The 20,758-nt window shown below is 37.0% G+C and overlaps 3 protein-coding genes across 3 annotated transcripts in view; 2 read left to right on the forward strand and 1 right to left on the reverse strand.

Moving 5' to 3' along the window:
* Positions 1-522: 522 nt before the first annotated feature.
* Positions 523-8,452, forward strand: psme2 (proteasome activator subunit 2). The gene is made up of 11 exons (XM_067429815.1): positions 523-680; positions 1,023-1,055; positions 1,147-1,209; positions 1,362-1,448; positions 1,535-1,580; positions 4,968-5,065; positions 5,149-5,217; positions 6,026-6,093; positions 6,519-6,573; positions 7,669-7,755; positions 7,897-8,452. Exons 1-11 carry the CDS (start codon positions 633-635, stop codon positions 7,975-7,977), a joined length of 735 nt encoding a protein of 244 aa, XP_067285916.1. The 5' UTR covers positions 523-632; the 3' UTR covers positions 7,978-8,452.
* Positions 8,315-15,773, reverse strand: lsm5 (LSM5 homolog, U6 small nuclear RNA and mRNA degradation associated). The gene is made up of 5 exons (XM_067429816.1): positions 15,657-15,773; positions 14,010-14,105; positions 13,628-13,655; positions 10,653-10,725; positions 8,315-8,553 (listed from the first exon to the last, which is right to left on the reverse strand). Exons 1-5 carry the CDS (start codon positions 15,700-15,702, stop codon positions 8,521-8,523), a joined length of 276 nt encoding a protein of 91 aa, XP_067285917.1. The 5' UTR covers positions 15,703-15,773; the 3' UTR covers positions 8,315-8,520.
* A 2,278-nt stretch (positions 15,774-18,051) lies between these two features.
* The window catches only part of drosha (drosha ribonuclease III), a 56,798-nt gene continuing 54,091 nt past the window's right edge, over positions 18,052-20,758 (forward strand). The window contains exons 1-2 of the mRNA XM_067430195.1: positions 18,052-18,196; positions 19,470-20,206. Coding sequence (XP_067286296.1) covers positions 19,470-20,206 — 737 coding nt within the window. The 5' untranslated portion in view covers positions 18,052-18,196. The remainder of the gene's footprint in view (positions 18,197-19,469; positions 20,207-20,758) is intronic.

Genomic DNA, 20,758 nt, shown 5'->3' on the forward strand with positions numbered 1-20,758 from the left:
GTTTAGGTGTAGGGTTTGTTGTGTGTGTGTGTGTGTGTGTGTGTGTGTGTGTGTGTGTGTGTGTGTGTGTGTGTGTGTGTGTGTGTGTGTGTGTGTGTGTGTGTGTGTGTGTGTGTGTGTGTGTGTGTGCGTGTTCGTGCGTGTGTGTGTGTGTGCCTTGTTTATATTACATTGTGGAGACCAAATGTCCCCATAAAGGACAGTAAAATCTATAAGATTACCTAGATTGTGGGGACCAGCCCCCCTTCAGTAAGATACAGAAATAAACAATTTTAAAGTGATGTTGTGACCCCCCCTAGCGTCCAGTTGAACCCATGCCTTGCATAGGCTGTATGTGCACCATGTGCTGTGCACTCCCTTGAAAAACAATAATGTAATGATGAATGTGTAGTCTAAATAAAAATAAACAATGCTACACACAGTAATCTAAAAACGTTAAAATAATAATAAAAATAAAAATGATAATAAAAATTGTAGCCTACTTCACTGAATCCTTTAGTGGATTGTGGGCGTCATTTTCAAATCGAAAGTATCGCGAAGTGAAAGTGAATTGCGCGAGCAACCTGGACGTCTGCTGCTAGTGTACCTTGATCTCTTCCTCTGAAAATAACACAAACAAATTTGCTTTCATTATGTCCAGAGCTAAAGTACTGAAGATAAACTCTGATAATGCAGTGAGGGTAAGTTCATATAGCAATTGTAGCCTAGTATTTTCGCTGTCAGCAGTCAAACTAATTTAAAGTAACTTGCGTGTTTGCGTCTGTTTAAACTGTGATAGCATGTGGCTCCTACAAAGATTTGAAGGGCTTTTTGTTATTTGTTTCATTGTTGAATATAAAATGCTATTTTAAACCGATCTTTTTATATGTGAAAAACAAAAAAAATCCTGAGTCACTTCCTCGTCCGCGAATGCTGAAAATGAAAGTAAACACGGGCATTACCTGAGGGCGCAATCATTTTCATGGACATAAATATCCTAAATATTTATATTGTAATTGTTCATCTGTGTTTCCTTCATCCAGATAGAAAACTACCGTCAGTCACTGTATAAACAGGTATGAATTCACTTCAAATAATACACACTTAAGCTATTTGGGATCGTTGCTCTGTGGCTCTATGTACTTACAATAGTCATTATATCGCTAGGCAGAAGAGCTGTTCTCCAATCACATACCTTTGAAGATCTCACAGCTTGACAACCTGCTAAAGGTACATTTCATTTTGACCTGGATCTTCCATATGTGTCAGTAGCCTACTGTTTGTGTGTCCTTGGAAAATTACCTAATGACCTTGGTTTTGCTGCCCATTGTTACCAGTTAAGCTACAATTGAAATAAAAATACTTCTCTTTTATGGTATTAGGGGGATGACTTCAGTATCACTGACCTCTCCTCTCTCCATGCACCCTTGGACATTCCCATTCCTGACCCCCCTGCTGCAGAGGATGAGGTTGGCATCCGGCTCAGGATTTATAATGATGCAAGAAATAAATTACCTTTTCCCTAACCCTAACATTTATTAAAATATTTTAATAGGAGATGGAGACAGATAAAAATGAAGATGATGAGAAAAAGAAGAAAGGTAATTTTGCACACACACGTCTCAATGAGAATAAAGGCTTTGTGTGCATCTCAATCAGCTCCCTAGCTCATGAATCAGTTTATGGTGTACACAAATTTGGGCTCTAGTAAGGACAGTAAAGGACCCAGGCTCATTAAACATTGGGATACTAATAACTCTATTTTTGGTGATAATGTCCTCATTGTTCAACATCACTTCTAGTATTTATGACATGTTAGATTATGTTCTTTACCTGCATAGTGATGTTTATGCTAAAATATAATAAAATAATGGTTTGTATTTTTTAAGATTTTAAGTTTTTGCATTTCAGAACTTCTGTTATGGGAACACTGTGAGCATTAATGCTCCCTGTTTTTCATGGTGCATTGTGGGACTTTTTAGGGAGTGAACGTTTCAGTGCCCTGGATAGATTTTGCTATTGAGACAGTCCTAAAAATGTTCAAACTCCTGATCAGTGCACCCCCTGACTACTAAACTAGGGAGGTTATTTAGATACACCCTTTGTCTTGACCAGGGGTGCCAATCCTATTCCTGTAGATCCTCCTTCCTGCAGATTTCAGTTCAAACCTGCTTCAACACAAGTCTGTAAATATCATACAAATTACTGAACTTTACAGAAAGGTATGTGCCCTTCAAGTAGAGGAAATTAGTGCAATTATGAGTTCAGAGCACATTTTAAAGGGTCACATGTTCATGTCGCTCCAATTAAAAAAATGTAAATTAAATCTGAGAGCTCGCTGACCCCTCCATAGATAGACTAGACAATTGCAACGTTGATGCTTCAAAAAGTTCATAAAGAGATCAGAAAATGAATCCATAGAGTGGTTTAGTCCACGTTTTCTGAAGAGACTCAATTGCTTTTTATGATGAACAGATTTAATTTAGGCTTTTACTCGCATATAAAGATCGATCAGCGAACAAACAGAAGCTCAAGCGAACTTCAATAATGCACAAGAGCTCTCAGATTTATTCAAAAAGATCTGCATTTGCGTTCTGAAGATGAACGAAAGTCTTGAAGATGAATAAGTGACATTTTTTGGTGAACTAATCATTTAATCATGTACTCGGAACTTATAATTGCACTATTTCTGCCAAAACACTAATGATCCACTCAAAAGTCGGAAAATTTCTGTTTACTTTGACTTATCTGTCAGTCTGAGCCGTTGCCATAATGCATTGCTATAGTTTTTATTCAAAAAATTTTTTTTATCTGTGCATGAATACTCCTAGTTTCTGTAAATTAAAACCGTTTTTTTTTTTTAAACTCTTATTTAAATAGGAAGTGAATGTTTTTCAGGGTTCCCATGCACTCTTTGTAACCAATATCCACGCCAGATGCTTTTTTTTTGTCTGGTATCCAAATGTATTAGTCTTAGAGGATGGCAGATGAAGCCGTAAAAAAAAACGGAGATGAAGTTATGATCAAAAAATTAGCAGGGTATATGGAATAATCTCACTTGTAAATACTTTTCCCCCCTTTTTCATCTGTACACCATCTGAATTTCGTCCTGTACTTCATCTGACCAGCACAAATCAAGTCACACAAGTCAATTTGTTTTTTATGATTCTGGTATTCTTTCTTTTTCTTTTAAACAAATTTTTGAAGCTTGGGGCTTCCCCTTATAGATTTAGTAACTCACGTTTTAACCATTAATAGTGTAGTAAAATAAAGTTAACTCATGTGGTTGTCAGTACCCTTTGCTGCACTCACAAGTCTTTTGTTCACTCTCAATGAAGCCGTCGATGCATTTTGGACGAAGTGGAGTACTTTTTTTAACATTTAATATTTTGCGGGGGTTTTCCGCACTACATGTCACAGTACTACCAAGCTGTTGCGTAGGTGGAGTACTTTGTTGGATTTTTTTTTATACCAGAATTACTTTTTCGTAATTACCGTACAATTACTTTGTACACCTCTTTGTGAATAGTCACAGAAAATAAATACGTGAAAATAACTAATGAAAATCATATATATTTATGATAGTAGATTATTGAAGAAGCTGCCTCAAAAATCAGTCCAACGGGTCTGATATTAGACTGACTGGGTAAACCCAGCCTGATCTGCCGGTGATTAGATTTTGCCCTGCAACTCTGTTTGGAAGCCTGTACATTCATTTCTACTGCTTCTTTTACACTTTTGCGGGAGCCAATCGCAAACTGGCTATCCACCTTGCGCACTATTGGCGGGTTTAACACGATGACAGATAAAGAAACGATGGGTCATTGCCCGTGAATTATGCCTCTTGTGGTCTGATTGTTTGATGGACTATCCAATTACATACAGTCATTTGAATAATGCTTGTTTATCATGCCTCTTGCGCAGTAGAAAATACAGAACAGACTCCCCAGACCAATGTTCAATTTTAAATTGAGCCTGGTCTGGTGATAGCCAGACAAGTTTAATACCATTAAAGGGTTAGTTCACCCAAAAATGAAAATTATTTCATTAATTACTCACCCTCATGTCGTTGGACACCCGTAACACCTTCGTTCATCTTTGGAACACAAATGAAGATATTTTTGTTGAAAGCTGATGGCTGAGAAAGGATTCAGAAAGGCCTCCATTGGCATTCAGTGAATTTCCACTGACCCAATCACAAGACCCATAAAAGGCACTAAATACGCTGTTATAAAATCCATCTCACTACAGTGGCTGTACAATAATTTTACAATGCGACAGAAATAGTTATTGTGCGCACAAAAATAAAAATAACGACTTTATCCACCAAGTTATTGACGTGAATTTGACACATGCGCGAGAATATGACGCAGCTCCACACTTCAATACATGACCCGGAAGGGGGGAGGGCTGCTATCGCGTGAGTTCAAGTCCAAGACCTACACGGAAGACAATAACTTGGCGGATAAAGTCATTATTTAGATTTATTTTTGCGCACAAAAACTATTCTCGTTGCTTGGTAAAATTATTGTACAGCCACTGTAGTGAGATGGACTTTGTAATGACGTCCTTAGTGCCTTTTATGGGTCTTTTGAGTGGATCAGTTGAAATGTACTGAATGCCAATGGAGGCCTATCTGAAGCCTTTCTCAGCCATTAGCTTTCAACAAAAATATCTTCATTTGTGTTTTGAAGATGAGTGTTACGGGTGTGGAACAACATGAGGGTGAGTAATGAAAGAAATAATTTTCATTTTTGGGTAAACTAACCCTTTAAATGCTGGTTTAGAAGGAAAAAACTAGTGAAGTTAACAGCACAAAATAATCTGGTTATCAGCAAAAGAGTGTGACTGGAAAATCTGCACATAAAAAAAAGTGGGTAAAAGTACTATACACAAATTAGATGAAGATGGATGTTCTGAGTGATGGTAAGATAAAATTTAGATAAAATAACTAATATGGAATATTTTTGTAACGTTTCTTGTGTCAGCTCCCAAGTGTGGCTTCATCAAAGGGAATGAGCGGATTGTGAAGTTGCTGGATATTGTAAAACCAGAGATAATGGCTTTGAAGGAGACCTGCATCACTGTAAGTGAGCAAAATTGACTACTAGATCAGTCTTCAGCAATTTTTCAGAAAAGTTTGGCAGCATTGTTCTTTACTTTTTTCAGGTCTCTTGCTGGATTGCTCATCTGATTCCAAAAATAGAAGATGGAAATGATTTTGGAGTTGCAATTCAGGTAATTAACCCTTAATTCTTCATTGAAGATGGCTGGTTTATAGACAGTGTTATAGACTGTGATCGACTGTGGTTATTAAAGGAACACTCCACCGTGTTTAGAAATAGGGCTTATTCAACTTCTTTCCTACATTTAGATATGTGGGCAAATGCATTTTTGTCTCAGAACATGCATTGTTTTAGTTTGGCAGGGGGGCAGCATAGCTTAGCTTAGCCTAATGAAAGGAATCCTATGCTGCCAGCTAGTATGTCCTGAGTAAAAGTTATCCAAAAAACAACAACACCCACCTAATTACTTCTTGTGGCCTGCCGCTGCGTATTCACAATGAGTACAAATAGCGATGCAGATTTAGACTAGGCGATTTCCTAGGCAGATATTGACATGGGACTATATTATGGGGAAGCACAGGCAAAGCACTGCTACTTGGGCACAGAGATATCACGCAACACATTGTGATCGCTCAACAGCTGGAGGACCTGAGGATGAGAGCCATGATATCTCTGCGCCCAAGTAGAAGTGCTCCGCCTGTGCTTCCACATAATATAGTCCCAAGGCAATATCTGCATAGGAAATCGTCTTAATCTGCATTTCTACTTGTACTTGTTGTGAATTTGCAGGCTACAAGAAGTAATTGGGTGAATGTTTTTTTTTTTTTGGATTACTTTTACTCGGGACATGCTAGCTGGCAATATAGGAGTCCATTCATTATGCTAATGTAGGAAAGACGTTGAATAAGCTTTATTTCTAAAAATGGTGGAGTGTTCCTTTAAATATAAGTGCCGGTTAACATGACTGGTTGAACTTTTAGGAAAAAATCCTTGAGAGAATTACCGCTGTGAAGACCAAGGTGGAGGGTTTTCAGACCAACATTAACAAGTATGTGTAGTTCCTAACTATTTCAGTTCATTGATTATGCATAATATGGAAGCTTGTTTCAAGCACATAATAAAAAATAAAAAGTATAATTGCGACTTTTTATCTTACAATTGCTACTTTTTTATTGCTATTGCAAACTTATGTCACAATTCGGTGTAAACAAAATGTATACATGTAAATTTTGATTTTTTTTCTCAGAATTGTAAGACTGAAACACGCAAAAAAAAAAAAAAAAAAAAAAAAAAAAAAAAATATATATATATATATATATATATATATATATATAAACTAACAAAAACAGGAAAAAGGTTGCAATTAGCTTTCTTTATTTTTTATTCTGTGGTGGAAACAAGATGACATGTTTTACTCTGCCCTCACTCAGTCATGTTGTCATGTTGGTAATCAAAAAGTGGGTTTATCTGCAGGTACTTCTCAGAGAGAGGTGATGCAGTGGCCAAAGCTTCTAAAGACACCCATGTGGTGAGTGACCTATCCAATCAACTTATTAGTGTAAACTTTTTTTGCTTAGCTACAGTCATTAAATAGGGCATTCAGTATCATATTCTCAGTTTTTTTGCTATTTAAAGCAATGGTTCATCCAAAAATGAAAACAATCCAATAATTTACTCTCCCTCAAGCCATCCTAGGTGTAAATTAAATTTTTCTTTCAGGCGAATACAATCAGAATTATATTAAAAGATGTCCTGGCTAACCCAAGCATTGGCAGCCACAAATTTGCAGACCAGAAAATGCATCCATCCATCATAAAAGTAATCCATACAGCTCCAGGGGGTTAATAAAGGCCGTCCGAAGCAAAGCGATGCATTTGTGTAAAACAAATATCCATATTTAAAACTTTATAAAGTAACTATATCTAGCTCTTCTGCCAGACCACCTTAGGTATTCAACTCGCGCAGAAAGTGTAACGCCTCTAACAGTTCAAAATGCACCAGTTACGCTTTTTCCGTAAATTGAATAGGGAACGCGGCCCGCCCGAAAATAGATATTTTTTGTATAACTCTGATTGTATTCGTCTGAAAGATTTTCATATACACCTAGGATGGCTTGAGGGTGAGTAAATCTTGGGGTAATTTTCATTTTTGGGTCAACTATACCTTTAAACCTTTGATGCATGAGTCAGGATGGAATCTGAGTACTCTGAAAGGAATTTTAAGAATATGAAAAGGCATGCACACCACAGTTAAACCCATTTAAGTATTTCTCTACAATATATTCACTGTAATCTGTTTTAATTGGAAGCAGATGTTGAGGGAGTGGCGTTATTGCTTCAGATATGTCACTTTATGCACAGCTGATTGGTCCAGTTTTGGTTTGCAGTCTCAAACCCAGAATAAAACCTGCTCCAGGGCTTTATCGTGGTAATGAACACCACTAAAACCCAATCTACCATCTTTCTTGAGCCCAAAAAAACTGTTTCTCAAACTATAATCTCAAACTTGTCCGGGTAGGGAAGTTGGCTTTGTACAACAGGTTTTAGATTTACACATTGACCTCATAGTTTCAAGTCACTTTCATGGTTTTTGTGTTATAATAAAGGACATGTTCTTTTGACAGATGGATTATCGTTCTCTGGTGCACGAGAAGGACGAAGCAGCATATTCTGAGATCAGAGTGATTTTGCTTGATATACGTGGTTTCTACGTGAGTTATATACAATTATTCATTTAGCAAACAGCTTCTAAATGAGAAATGCAAAAACACAAGTGAAAGATATGGCTGAATAAATCAGGATAATTGTGGACATAGTACGGTTGTCAATTCATATCTGTTGTTTGTACTCAGGCTGAACTGTATGATGTCATCAGCAAGAACCTGGAGAAAGTGACAAATCCCAAAGGAGAAGAGAAGCCATCCATGTACTGAGACAAATGCTTACTGGAACCTAAATATACTATGTAGTTGTACAACTAGACCAGTTTTCTGAACTTTTTTTTTTGTAACATTTTAGATACCGTAGATACATGACACTTTTGACATTAGTTATCAGTAGACATATTTTGAAGTGGTTTGTAGCTAAATGTGTTGTATTAGTCTCAGTGGACTGGTACATAAGGAAACCCTAATAGCAAATTTACCTTTAAGACATATTCTTAAAGCACAGAACCAGATTAAAACCAACAATGATTTTCCAAAATATCCTCAGTTTTATCATCAGTCCACTTCAAGAATATGTAACAAAAATTGCCAAATTCCTTGAAGATACAATGAAGTCATTTTATTTGTTTTATTGTAACAAGCAACGAATGTTTACAAAACCATGTTGGATCACAAAAAGAATAAAATAACTAATGTGGAAAAACTCTCCTCGTGAAATAAAAATGCAACTTTAAAAAACAAAGTTGCGATCAATTCTTTCATGAAACAGGAACATAAATTGTATATTTTCTGGAAGGTGCTATACGTTTCTCAAACTTCTGGTCCTTCTCCTCCAGGAATCAACTGGAAAACAGCAGAAACACATGGTTTTATCATATATAACAAAGTGATGTGTCATTGATTAGCATTCATATATTAATGACATTTTTAATTGTGTTGCGTTTTGGTAATGTTATGAAATGGATTATATGGTCCAAGTAATGAAACCACATTTCGACCGATGTTACAGATCAAAAGACATGAAATATAATGGACCGATAACTAGTCTTTCTATAGCCTTTATAACTTGTGCCACAGTGATGTGTTAAGGCATGTTTTTAGATCGGTGGGCTTCCTCAGAGTCCCTTGGTTTACACGTTTGCTGAGAAATTTCAGGAGTCTCTACATTAAACGACATAAGCAAAAATCAAAGATCTGCACAATCATTTTGAAATCGCTGATGTTTCTTAAGTCACAAACTACCTTGTAATCAATTACGTCAATGTGCAGGCGGATTTAGCATATTTACTAGTCTCTGAAGCAGTGGAGGCTCAAGAGAAGTTACATATGCAGATATATTTTTCTCTTGGTATGAAAAATCATGTACATTTATCAACATAGTGAGTAAATTATGTACATGTACATTATGATGAACTGTATCTTTCTCCACTGACATTCTAAGTTCTTTAAAGCATTTCAAAGGATGCTGATATTTAGAAGGCCGCTGTCTGGTTTGTGTAACATTAGCAACACATTATTAGCTTGATAAGGTAGTCAAGCCAAAGGCTAATAATCATATTAATTAATAAATGTGTCCGGTGGTGTAAAGAGTAATACCATTGTGCCGCGTAAACTATAGTAAAGTTGAGTGGATCTCTTGAGCTGGTGTAAGTGAATGGAGGTGGGCTAATTTGCATATTCATGTATCATATATTAAATCAAGTAAGGGTGTTGAGTTACAGTCAAGCTATTTTAAGGCATGAAGAATTTTTTTCACAGGAAAAAAAAAGTATTTTGGTGATCAAAGATGAGTTTTAAGGGATAGAATTATTGACTACAGGGGGACTTTTTTTAATGGTCCATATAAAAGAAACTTACTTGTGTCAGTAGCTAGCTATGTCTCCTTCCAAAGTTGCGCTTAAAGCACAGTTTCTATCACGTGTGTTCAAGAGAACAAAAGCATACCTTCCTAGAACATTGTCGCAATATAGCTGCAATAAAAATGGATTGTTGCAATTTTAGCTGCAATCTGAGAAGACTCTGTGGGCCTATTTTTATTCACCATGAATTAAACGCAATTCATGTTCAGATGCTGGTGTTTGGGAACAGTTTCAACGTATTTTTAGCATTATAATCCTATGAATGCACACACAAGAAGATTCGCCCAGACCGTGAGACCACAGACCTGTCGATTGTAACATTTTCACAGTGAGAGGAGATCTCACAGAGACTTGTAAGATCAAACATCAGACCACAAGAGGCGTGATAAACTGGCATAGTTCAAACAATTCTGTTTGCAATTGGATAGTCCTTCAACCAATCAGACCAACGATCCATCGTTTCTCTATCCGTCATTGTGTTAAACCCGCCAATAGCGCACCAGATGGATAAGCCAGTTTGTGATTGGTCCCTGCAAATTTGTAACAGAAGCAGGATAAAAATATATTCAGGTTTCCAGCCTAAGCTGCAGGCCAAATCAAATTTTTGGCAGATTGGGCTGGGTTTACCCAGTCTATAGGTGGATTTTCATTTAATGAAAACATTAGTGATATTCTGAAACAAAACTGTCAAAAAAAAATCTACATGACCAAGCTCAACTGAATCCGAACAGTTGATTGTCAGTGTAAATTTGATGCATTGTGAATATCTATATCTTGCACATTGATGGTAATTTATCAAGTGACTAATAGATTGTAATTGGAACTACAGAGTTACAAATCAGTAATTTAAAGAGCCAGCTTCCTTTAGGGCTTATACATTTTATAAATTCAGGTTTCATATAAAGTGTAATAAAAGTAAACAAACTACAGGCTATGACAAAAAATAAACTTGCATAAAGGCTTTACTAATACTACCCGTATGCATATCCATACACCTATTCATACATCCATCAAAGCAAATGCAGTTGATTTATGAAGTGTGATATGTGGATTGATATTTAAAGATGAACTCAATGACCATACCATTGTGATGTTGTTGCCATTGAGTAGAATCTGATCCAGTTTTGTGATTCTTCTTCCCTCTGGAGTGATTTCACTGTGACACAAAAAACTTTTGTTATGGCCCAATAACAAATAATATTTAAATGATGAAAAATGAAATGAATTAAGTTTAGAAATGTTCTATTTCATACATTTTTGTCAAGTTTATCCAATTACATACTTAATTTCATAATTCAAATATATGTGGAACACAAAAAGTGGTATATTTTCCTATGCACATTGAACAGTTTTCAAACATGTATATAATATAGTAACACTTTATAATAAAATATAATGAGGTTCCTATGAGATTACTTAATTTGACCGGTCCTGAACATACATAAAATTAAAATATATTTTATGCCAGTTTTCCCAGAAGTGGTGTTTTTGGTTACATTGAATGGAAAGGCTTTTTTGCAATACAAAAATATTTTGCAGAAATTTTAATAATGCTATTGAAGTTTTCTCTGAAATGTTGGAGGCAAGATAGGTGGATGCTTTTTTTGGGGAAACAAAGCAAAGACACTCATGAGACAGAAGGAAGCCTCAAATGAAAACAGTAATAAAGTTCATTATTTTCCATAATGTAATGCTAAAAATTAAACTTTCATATATTTTAGATTCATTGCACACCAACTGAAATATTTCAGGTCTTTTATTGTTTTAATACTGATGATTTTGGCATACAGCTCATGAAAACCCAAAATCTCAAAAAATTTGCATATTTCATCTGACCAATAAAAGAAAAGTGTTTATAAAACAAAACAAAGTCAACCTTCAAATAATCATGTTCAGTTATGCACTCAATACTTGGTCGGGAATCCTTTGGAGGCGATCAGCCTGTGGCACTGCTGAGGTGTTATGGAGGCCCAGGATGCTTCAATAGCGGCCTTAAGCTCATCCAGAGTGTTGGGTCATGCGTCTCTCAACTTTCTCTTCACAATATCCCACAGATTCTCTATGGGGTTCAGGTCAGGAGAGTTGGCAGGGCAATTGAGCACAGTAATCCCATGGTCAGTAAACCATTTACCAGTGGTTTTGGCACTGTGAGCAGGTGCCAGGTCGTGCTGAAAACCAAAATCTTCATCTCCATAAAGCTTTTCAGCAGATGGAAGCATGAAGTGCTCCAAAATCTCCTGATAGCTAGCTGCATTGACCCTGCCCTTGATAAAACACAGTGGACCAACACCAGCAGCTGACATGGCACCCCAGACCATCACTGACTGTGGGTACTTGACACTGGACTTCAGGCATTTTGGCATTTCCTTCTCCCCAGTCTTCCTCCAGACTCTGGCACCTTGATTTCCGAATGACATGCAAAATTTGAGCAACAGTCCAGTGCTGCTTCTCTGTAGCCCAGTTCAGGCGCTTCTGCCGCTGTTTTTGGTTTAAAAGTGGCTTGTATTGGCCTGGGGAATGTGGCACCTGTAGCCCATTTCCTGTACACGCCTGTGCACGGTGGCTCTGGATGTTTCTACTCCAGACTCAGTCCACTGCTTCCGCAGGTCCCCCAAGGTCTGGAATCGGTCCTTCTCCACAATCTTCCTCAGGGTCCGGTCACCTCTTCTCGTTGTGCAGCGTTTTTTGCCACACTTTTTCCTTCCCACTGAGGTGCCTTGATACAGCACTCTGGGAACAGCCTATTCGTTCAGAAATTTCTTTGTGTGTCTTACCCTCTCGCTTGAGGGTGTCAATGATGGCCTTCTGGACAGGGTCGGGTCGGTAGTCTTACCCATGATTGCGGTTTTGAGTAATGAACCCGGCTGGGAGTTAATTAGTTGATTCAGATGATTAGGTTAATAGCTTGTTTAGAGAACCTTTTCATGATATGCTAATTTTTTGAGACAGGAATTTTGGGTTTTCATGAGCTGCATGCCAAAATCATCAGTATTAAAACAATAAAAGATCTGAAATATTTCAGTTGGTGTTCAATGATTCTAAAATATATGAAAGTTTAATTTGTATCATTACATTACGGAAAATAATGAACTTTATCACAATATGCAAATTTTTTGAGAAGGACCTGTGTGTGTGTGTATGTATGTATGTATGTATGTATGTATGTATGTATGTATATATATATATATATATATATATATATATATATATATATATATATATATATATATATATATATATATATATATATTACATACACACACACACACACACGCGCATACAAAAAATCCAATAGGCACTAAGGGGCCTAAAGTGTGCCAAAAAAACATCCCCCACACCATTACACCACCACCAGCTTGTACAGTGGTAACAAGGCATGATGGATCCATGTTCTCATTCTGTGTACACCAAATTCTGACTCTACCATCTGAATGTCTCAACAGAAATTGAGAATCATCAGACCAGGCCACATTTTTCCAGTCTTCAGTTGTCAATTTTAGTGAGCTTGTGCAAATTGTAGCCTCTTTTCCTATTTGTAGTGGAGATGAGTGGTACCCGGTGGGGTCTTCTGCTGTTGTAGCCCATCCGCCTCAAGGTTGTGCATGTTGTGGCTTCACAATTGTTTTGCTGCATACCTCGGTTGTAACGAGTGTTTATTTCAGTCAAAGTTGCTCTTCTATCAGCTTGAATCAGTCGGCCCATTCTCCTCTGACCTCTAGCATCAACAAGGCATTTTCACCCATAGGACTGCCACATACTGGATGTTTTTCCCTTTTCACACCATTCTTTGTAAACCCTAGAAATGGTTGTGCATGAAAATCCCAGTAACTGAGCAGATTGTGAAATACTCAGACCGGCTCGTCTAGGAAACCAATAAACCATGCCACACATTTAAAATAGCTTAAATCACCTTTCTTTCCCATTCTGACATTCAGTTTAGAGTTCAAGAGATTGTCTTGACCAGGACCACACCCCTAAATGCATTGAAGCAACTGCCATGTGATTAGTTGATTAGATAAAATATATTTGACATGATTTGGGTAGGAACATTTACTTACAACTCTGTCACATCCTCAAGGACCATGTCTGATTAAAACAATCAAGGAAATACATTTAAAATATCACAAAGAATGCATTACATTATGAAATGAGAATCTTTAGTACATTCCTGACACTTTTTAAATTCAATGCATTTTCTCTTTCTTTCCATCACATCAGCAAAATTGCTGCAGCTGTAATTTGCCATTTATTTCACTCAATTAAAACAATAACTACAATGGCTTTAAAACAAATGTAAGACTCTTACATTTGCAAGACAAATAAATTAATAAGTGAATGTTTACCTGTATTATCAGCTACTTGTATCTTGCTAAATTAAGTTAAATCTAACCCATTAACCATCACAAATGTGTCAGCCTTTTTACGGCAGTTAAAGGATACTGACAAAGTCGTCGAACCCGAGCAGAGTTCCCACAATCTCTTTGTCGTTCTTCATGACGATGTGAATCCGAGAGCCAATGCATTTATCGACCAGCTCTGAAAGACATCATTCAAGCCATGACAAACACAATCAAAGACAACTGAAGCAGTGTAAGACTATTTTACTGTGTGTAAAACCTACTACATACAAAGACACATGAATTATTCAGCAAGTAACACAGGGTTTTTTTGACCTTCCAAAAAGGTCAAAATTAATAAAGCAGTGATATCAGCTGTCATAGTTATGCCTTTAATTAAAAGTGTTCATGAACTGCGAATGTATGATTTAAAGGTTTACGCCAAAAGGTTGATTTAATTTCACCAAAAAATGTAAATACCCCTATTATCTACTCACACTCAAGCCATCCTAGGTGTATTGGACATTGTTCTTTCAGACTAATACAATCAGAGTTATATTAAAAAATATCCTGGCTATTCCAATAATAGCAGCCCAAAACTAAGCCCAAAAAAGTGTATATATCCTTTATAAAAGTAGAAGCGAATAGTTGAAGCGAATAGTTGAAGTTTTGTGAGAAAAATATAATGTAAATTGAGATGTAAAATATCTAGCACTGGAATGGACTGCCATTCACTTCCATTATAATGCTTGGATTAGCCAGGACATTTTTAATATAACTCTAATTGTATTTGTCTGAAAGAAGAAAGGCATATACAGCTTGAGAGAATGGCTTGAGTGTGAGTAAATCATGGGATAATTGTCATTATTAAATATTAATTTTAGTCCATTGTATTTGGAGTTTGCAACAAAAATAGCTGTATTTTGTGTGAACAGTTAAAATTATTTTTTGAGTTTTTTCTGCCTACTTTGTTTTCTTTTTAATCTGTCCCATACATCACATCTTCACAAATGGCTGAAATATCACGTAAAAATAGAATCATTAGCTAAATCATTTATTTATTACCACTCAGAATACAGAATTTCTGCAAAGTTTCAAATCGACACGGCCCTTTCAACGTAAAACCTCGGCATGGACAACTGGTCCATCACATAAAAGACAATTCTGAGCTTATCCACTTGTAAAACGACTTGTGCCGCCTTCACGTGCTATCGGAAATTTGATAATTAAGTTACCACTTCTGAAGTTGTGATTACGGGCTTATCGCATTCATATTTTGTAATGTGAGGGCGTTCGTGTGCAATTTATACATAGGAAACTCGTATTTACCATAATTCCGATAGCAGGTGAAGGCAGCATTGGTCGAGACACTAATTGATCATTCATGTGCGTGTGTAACTCGTAATTACGCTATTTGCGACTCTTCTTGAAGGGCACATAAATGAATGAACTTAGTCTAATAGTGAATGAGTCTATTGGGACACAGACACAGTGGTGCTCGCGTTTTAACAAAATTCACACATACTGATGTAGGGACTGATTTCAGTTTATATCTTAGGTACGACTCATTTGAATTATACAGACTATTTAAACGATTAGGACCATATACCGATAATGTATGTAGTGTGTCCAATAAAAAAGTATTGAGGTTTGAACGTGACTTACAGGAAACTTTATGCTCCCTACTACAATAACTAAAAATGTTAAAACAATAAAGCAAACATTCATTTAAAACGAAAGTCACACATACCGAGAGGCAAAAGCTGCGAAGGATTTGTAGCTGCTATTGCCGCCATTTTGATAATAGACCTGAATAATCGGTCACCGGAAACGTATGACAGACACGAGAAATCGATGTCAGATTTGAAACGCGCTTTTCACACACACACACACACACACACACACACACACACACACACACACACACACACACACACACACCAGCAGGAGGTGCTGCTACTTTTTGCAGTTTGCGTTCCTCGTTCAGACAGAATAAAGTAGTAGACAGCAAACAAACTCCAATATAGCAGGTTTCTTTTTTTCTTATTAATTATATATAGCAGGGTTATCAAACTGTAAGGCCATTGTCCTGCACAGTTTAACTCCAACGTTGATCCAGAAAATGCAAGAAGTCCTCGCTGCAGCCTGTAGCACGATGACGTACTGGATCAGATCCAACGCGTACTGGACGCGCATGCGCGGTGGTTTCATTCACAATTCGATGACGTCATATACGCATGCGCAGAAGAGTTTTGGGGACATCATTGAATGCACAGGAGAGTTTTGCTGGATAGATAAATACTCAAACCGCTCGCGCAAAAATAACGATTAATAACATGCTCACGCCATCAGGACACACGTTTTGCATTTTCCCATGAATGTGTGGGGTACTGGTATTTTAAAGTTCTTTACAGATCGTGTTGAATTAAAATTACAGAGACAATTAGGCTACTTGACTCATTTTTCCTTCCACTCAACAGCAAGTATGATCCGAATATATAAAAATGAACTGTTTTGCATGCATGTACAGCGAAACTAGGATAATTTAAGCATCACATTTATGAAAAGATGATTTATTAATCAATAATTACTTAATACTATTTATCAGTACTACAACTACACAGTTTAGAACATCATCTATATACAATAATGATCATACATTAAGACTAGCACATAGGCATGATAAATTAACTCAGAGATCTGTATGAATGACATTGCCATAACGATCCACCATCCAGTACGTATTGGATCTGATCCAGAAACGTCATCGTGCTACAGGCTGCAGCGAGGGGTGTCTCAGAAAATGTCACACTTGATGAAATCAGGTTCTGCTATGTGATTAATCAGCATCCCAGCTAACACGGGATCATTCTCAAAACTTTGAACGTATCTCAAGTTCTGAGCAAATAAAGCTCTTCCAATAAAATTACTGGAACATTTGTTAAGAATTATCAATAATGTTCCTTGTACCTTAGCACAAAACATTACATCATTCATGGATAAAAAACAAACAAACAAAAAAAACATGTTAGTGGATGATTAATGTTTTCACGTTTTTGTTGTTGTTGTTTTTTCTGTTACTACTTGTTTTAGGATATTCAGAGAACATTCAAAAGTAACATTTCTATAATGTTTGCAAAGTGATCAAATGGAATGTTCCCTTAAACATTCTTAAAACATTAAACTATCTTTATTTTATTTTTTTTACTGTGAACGTGCAGATAACATTTAAGAACTTCATAAAATGTTCTTAGATTTTTTTGTTAGCTGGGAAATTTAATAAAGGCATTTAAAAAAAATCCTTATAAAGGGGGGGGGGGGGTTGATACTATGCTAGGTGGTTGCTCTATGTGCTTGTAAAAATTCTTTAAAATATCTTCTTTTGTGTTCAGCAGAAAAAAGAATCTCACACATATTTGGAACAACTTGAGGGTGAGTAAATGAGGACAGAATTTTTATTTTTGGGTGAATTATCCCTTTAACATTTACATAACTAAAGGAACTTTAAAAAAAATAGAGAACATTTCAGAAATAACAGTAGTGTCTTGTTCGCAAAATGTTCTTAGATCATATTTTGTTAGCTGGGGTCAGTTAGGGCTGCTGTCATTAAATCAAAAGAGATAAATACAATACTGAAATTCATAGTTGTTTTTGAAGTGGTGTGTTTCTCTATAAAGAGAATCCTTCCTTAAAATTAAATTAACTTTTTAAGTTGTGAACATTTTAGGACTTTTTTATTTAAAAACAAAAAGGTTCTATCTACAAAATCGAATGGAATACAAAAAAACTTTGAAGCTTTAAACTGCTGAAAATGCATATAGAGCCTTAATTCTAAGGTGGCATTGTGGATGTGTAATTTTTGGGAGCGCGCCTATACGGTTGAACAAAAAGCTGCCCTTCAATGTACATATAGGAAAATTGTTGTCAAAGCGAAAGTGTACTAGATTAAAGAATACAATGTGTAAAAAATAAAAATAAAAATCCCCTTGTAAAGGAAGAGTTGTCTTTCTGCATCGACTCCTCACACTCCAGTTCAGTTGGTGGCAGTGATCATGGGCAGTGATGCACCAGAAGAACAAGAAGAAGAGTATTTCCGCGTGGAGTCATTTCTCGCGTTGTCATTGGTCACTTCTCATATAGCCTAAATAATCTGATTGGAAGGAGCAGCACACCGCATTACCAACGAGCACAGGATAGCATCACAACCTGAGCATTTTACCGCTGTAAACATAAAACGTTATAAACAGCACCACTGATTTAGTTCCTCACCTTTAGCAAAGACTTCTAAAGGTGAGTTATATTCTTCAGGAAGTTTTTTGGCATCATTATTATTAAAGTGCTGTTCTGTCATAGAATCATAGGAGATGCAGAAACTGATGTACTGTAGTGCGTTTTTTTAGTGTTAAAACACCAGGTGAAAAGGCCTTAGAAAAGAAGCTTTCGAGACGGCTACAAGACGTGACTCGTCCAAAGACCTGTATCACGAAGCGGGTTTAACTTAATTTTCATTTGCCCTGTTAAAAATGTCACTTTCCACCACAAAAACGAACAAAAAACCTGGGCCCATATAATTTCTGCATCCCAGAGTCAGACCATAGGGACGTCATTTTATTTTGGCTTCATAATTAGAAAATGCCACTTTGTCGAAAGAAATGTCTTGTCACGTTACTCGTTACCAGCTATTTTATCATCAGACTGTTCGTTCACATAGAAAATAATTTATTATATACTCACCCTCATCTCGTGCCTAATCTAGATGTGACATTCTTCTATTATGAAAAATGTTGATAATCAAACCCTGTTGGAATTACCATTGGCTTCAACTTTGTTTTATATCCCACAAAAGAAAAGATTTATTTTTTATTTTTACTATACTACCCCTTTAAAGCAATGGTATTCTCAACATCCATTAAAGTATAGTAGAAACCTGAAAGCATGTAATATAGGGGAAGGGCAATCTCATGAAAAGGCTATATCACAGTAGTTATTTTTTCTGCAAATTGTTTTGATATTTACTTTTTTTTTGGTGCTCATGAAACTTCACAATTCTTGGTATCAACTTAGATAACGCTGCAAAATAAAATATCGGTTTAAGTACTGTAATACACTATACTAATAAAATAACTAAAAATGTATTGAAGTCAAGTAAACATTCAATAGTAAAATAATAGATTTTAAAATTCTGATGGTTCCTCCAATTCGGACTGATTAGTTTAAGTACATCCTTGGGCAAATTGTTTTTTTTTTTATGTTCCACTTTAAACATTCTACTAAGTAACTTTGTAACTACATGTAATCTAACTCTCGTTAGATTGTTAGTAGACTGTCTGCTTAATATCTGCAAACAATTTATTTTCATGGATCCCTAATAGACATTCTACTGACTATAAGTAACATTGCAACTACATGCCAACTTATTCTATTAACCCGAAGCCTAACACCTTATAGTAGTTACTTATAGTAGAAGAATGTCTAAATTGGACAATTGAAGTAAAGTGTAACCCGTCCTTATACAAAAATCTTCTATATCAATATATTTCTTATGCCCATGTTTTCTTTACAGATGTCTTTCCACACTGGCCGCGGATGCCCGAGGGGAAGACCAGCCACTCCGGGCCCAATGTATCGGCCCGCTCCGCCACGGTATCATTACGACCCTCCGGCTCCTCCTGGTCCTGTCTATAACCCTCAGGGTGGCAGTGGTTACATGCCGCCTTATCCTGACTTCATGCCTTTCCACTTCCCTCCACCATCACAGGGTTCTAACATTCTGCCCCAATGTCCCTTACGTCCACCGGTCTTCCCAGAGCCACCCCCTTTTCCACCACCTGTTTCTCACAGCTCAGACGGCTCAGCTACTATCCCAGTTCAGAGCTCTTACCCCTACATGATGCCCAATGTCCCACCCCCACCGTTGCCACCTGTGCCCCCCTCAGTGCCACCCTCCATGCCCTACTCACCATCATATCCCATGAGTTACCCTCCACAGCCACAGCTCCCCCCTCCACCCAGTTTCAACCCAACTTACGTGCAGCCCGGTGGTTCCTTCAAAACCGAACGCTCACGCCAGAGCACTATGCAATACAAGACAGAAGCATGTTCCCGCTCGCCTGAGAGACGTCACCATGATGACCACCGGCACAGGGGCCCCAGTTACGGAGGATATGGAAGCCGACATAACCGTGAGTTTGGAGGAGAGAAGCGGGACAGAGGGGGCAGTTCAGAGCGCAGGCGATCAGACAGCCCGCGGTGTAAAGCGGACTACGATAGAGGGCGTGTGCCATCAAGACATCGCAGCAGGTAATTTACTTCACTGCTCACTACTAGGGCTGGGACGGTTACTGTTTTTCTGCAATACCACGATCACATGACGCCTACCGCGGGCCATCACAGCAACAACAAAAAAAAAGGTTTACATTCCAGCCTTAATAATCTTTGCTAGAAAAAGTATGTTCACTTTATTGGGATGGACGATGACATCGTCATTTTTTTATTAGTATAAAAATATCTAATTTACTATAGGCTGAATACTATTTTCTACTTAAAAACTATCATTTTGTTATTTTCCTTACCCAAATAAGGACTGATCCGCGCTAGGTTGCACGTGAGGGAAAAAAGAGCTTCCACTTAAAGGTGAACTATGTAATATTTTTGCTGTAAAATATCCAAGAACCACTAGGCCATGGTTATATATTTTGTTCAGTTGAGTACTAACAATATCCCAAATGTTTCCAACTATTTGTAAATTGTTAGAAAATTCCTATTTAAACCAAGGACCCGGGACGTGTTAGCATAGCGTTTGAGGGAGTCCCAAGTCAATTGCGTCATATCTGCGCTACCCTCAGTTTTATT

The sequence above is a fragment of the Pseudorasbora parva genome, chromosome 21, assembly GCF_024679245.1.
Source record: "Pseudorasbora parva isolate DD20220531a chromosome 21, ASM2467924v1, whole genome shotgun sequence".
NCBI lineage: Eukaryota > Metazoa > Chordata > Actinopteri > Cypriniformes > Gobionidae > Pseudorasbora > Pseudorasbora parva.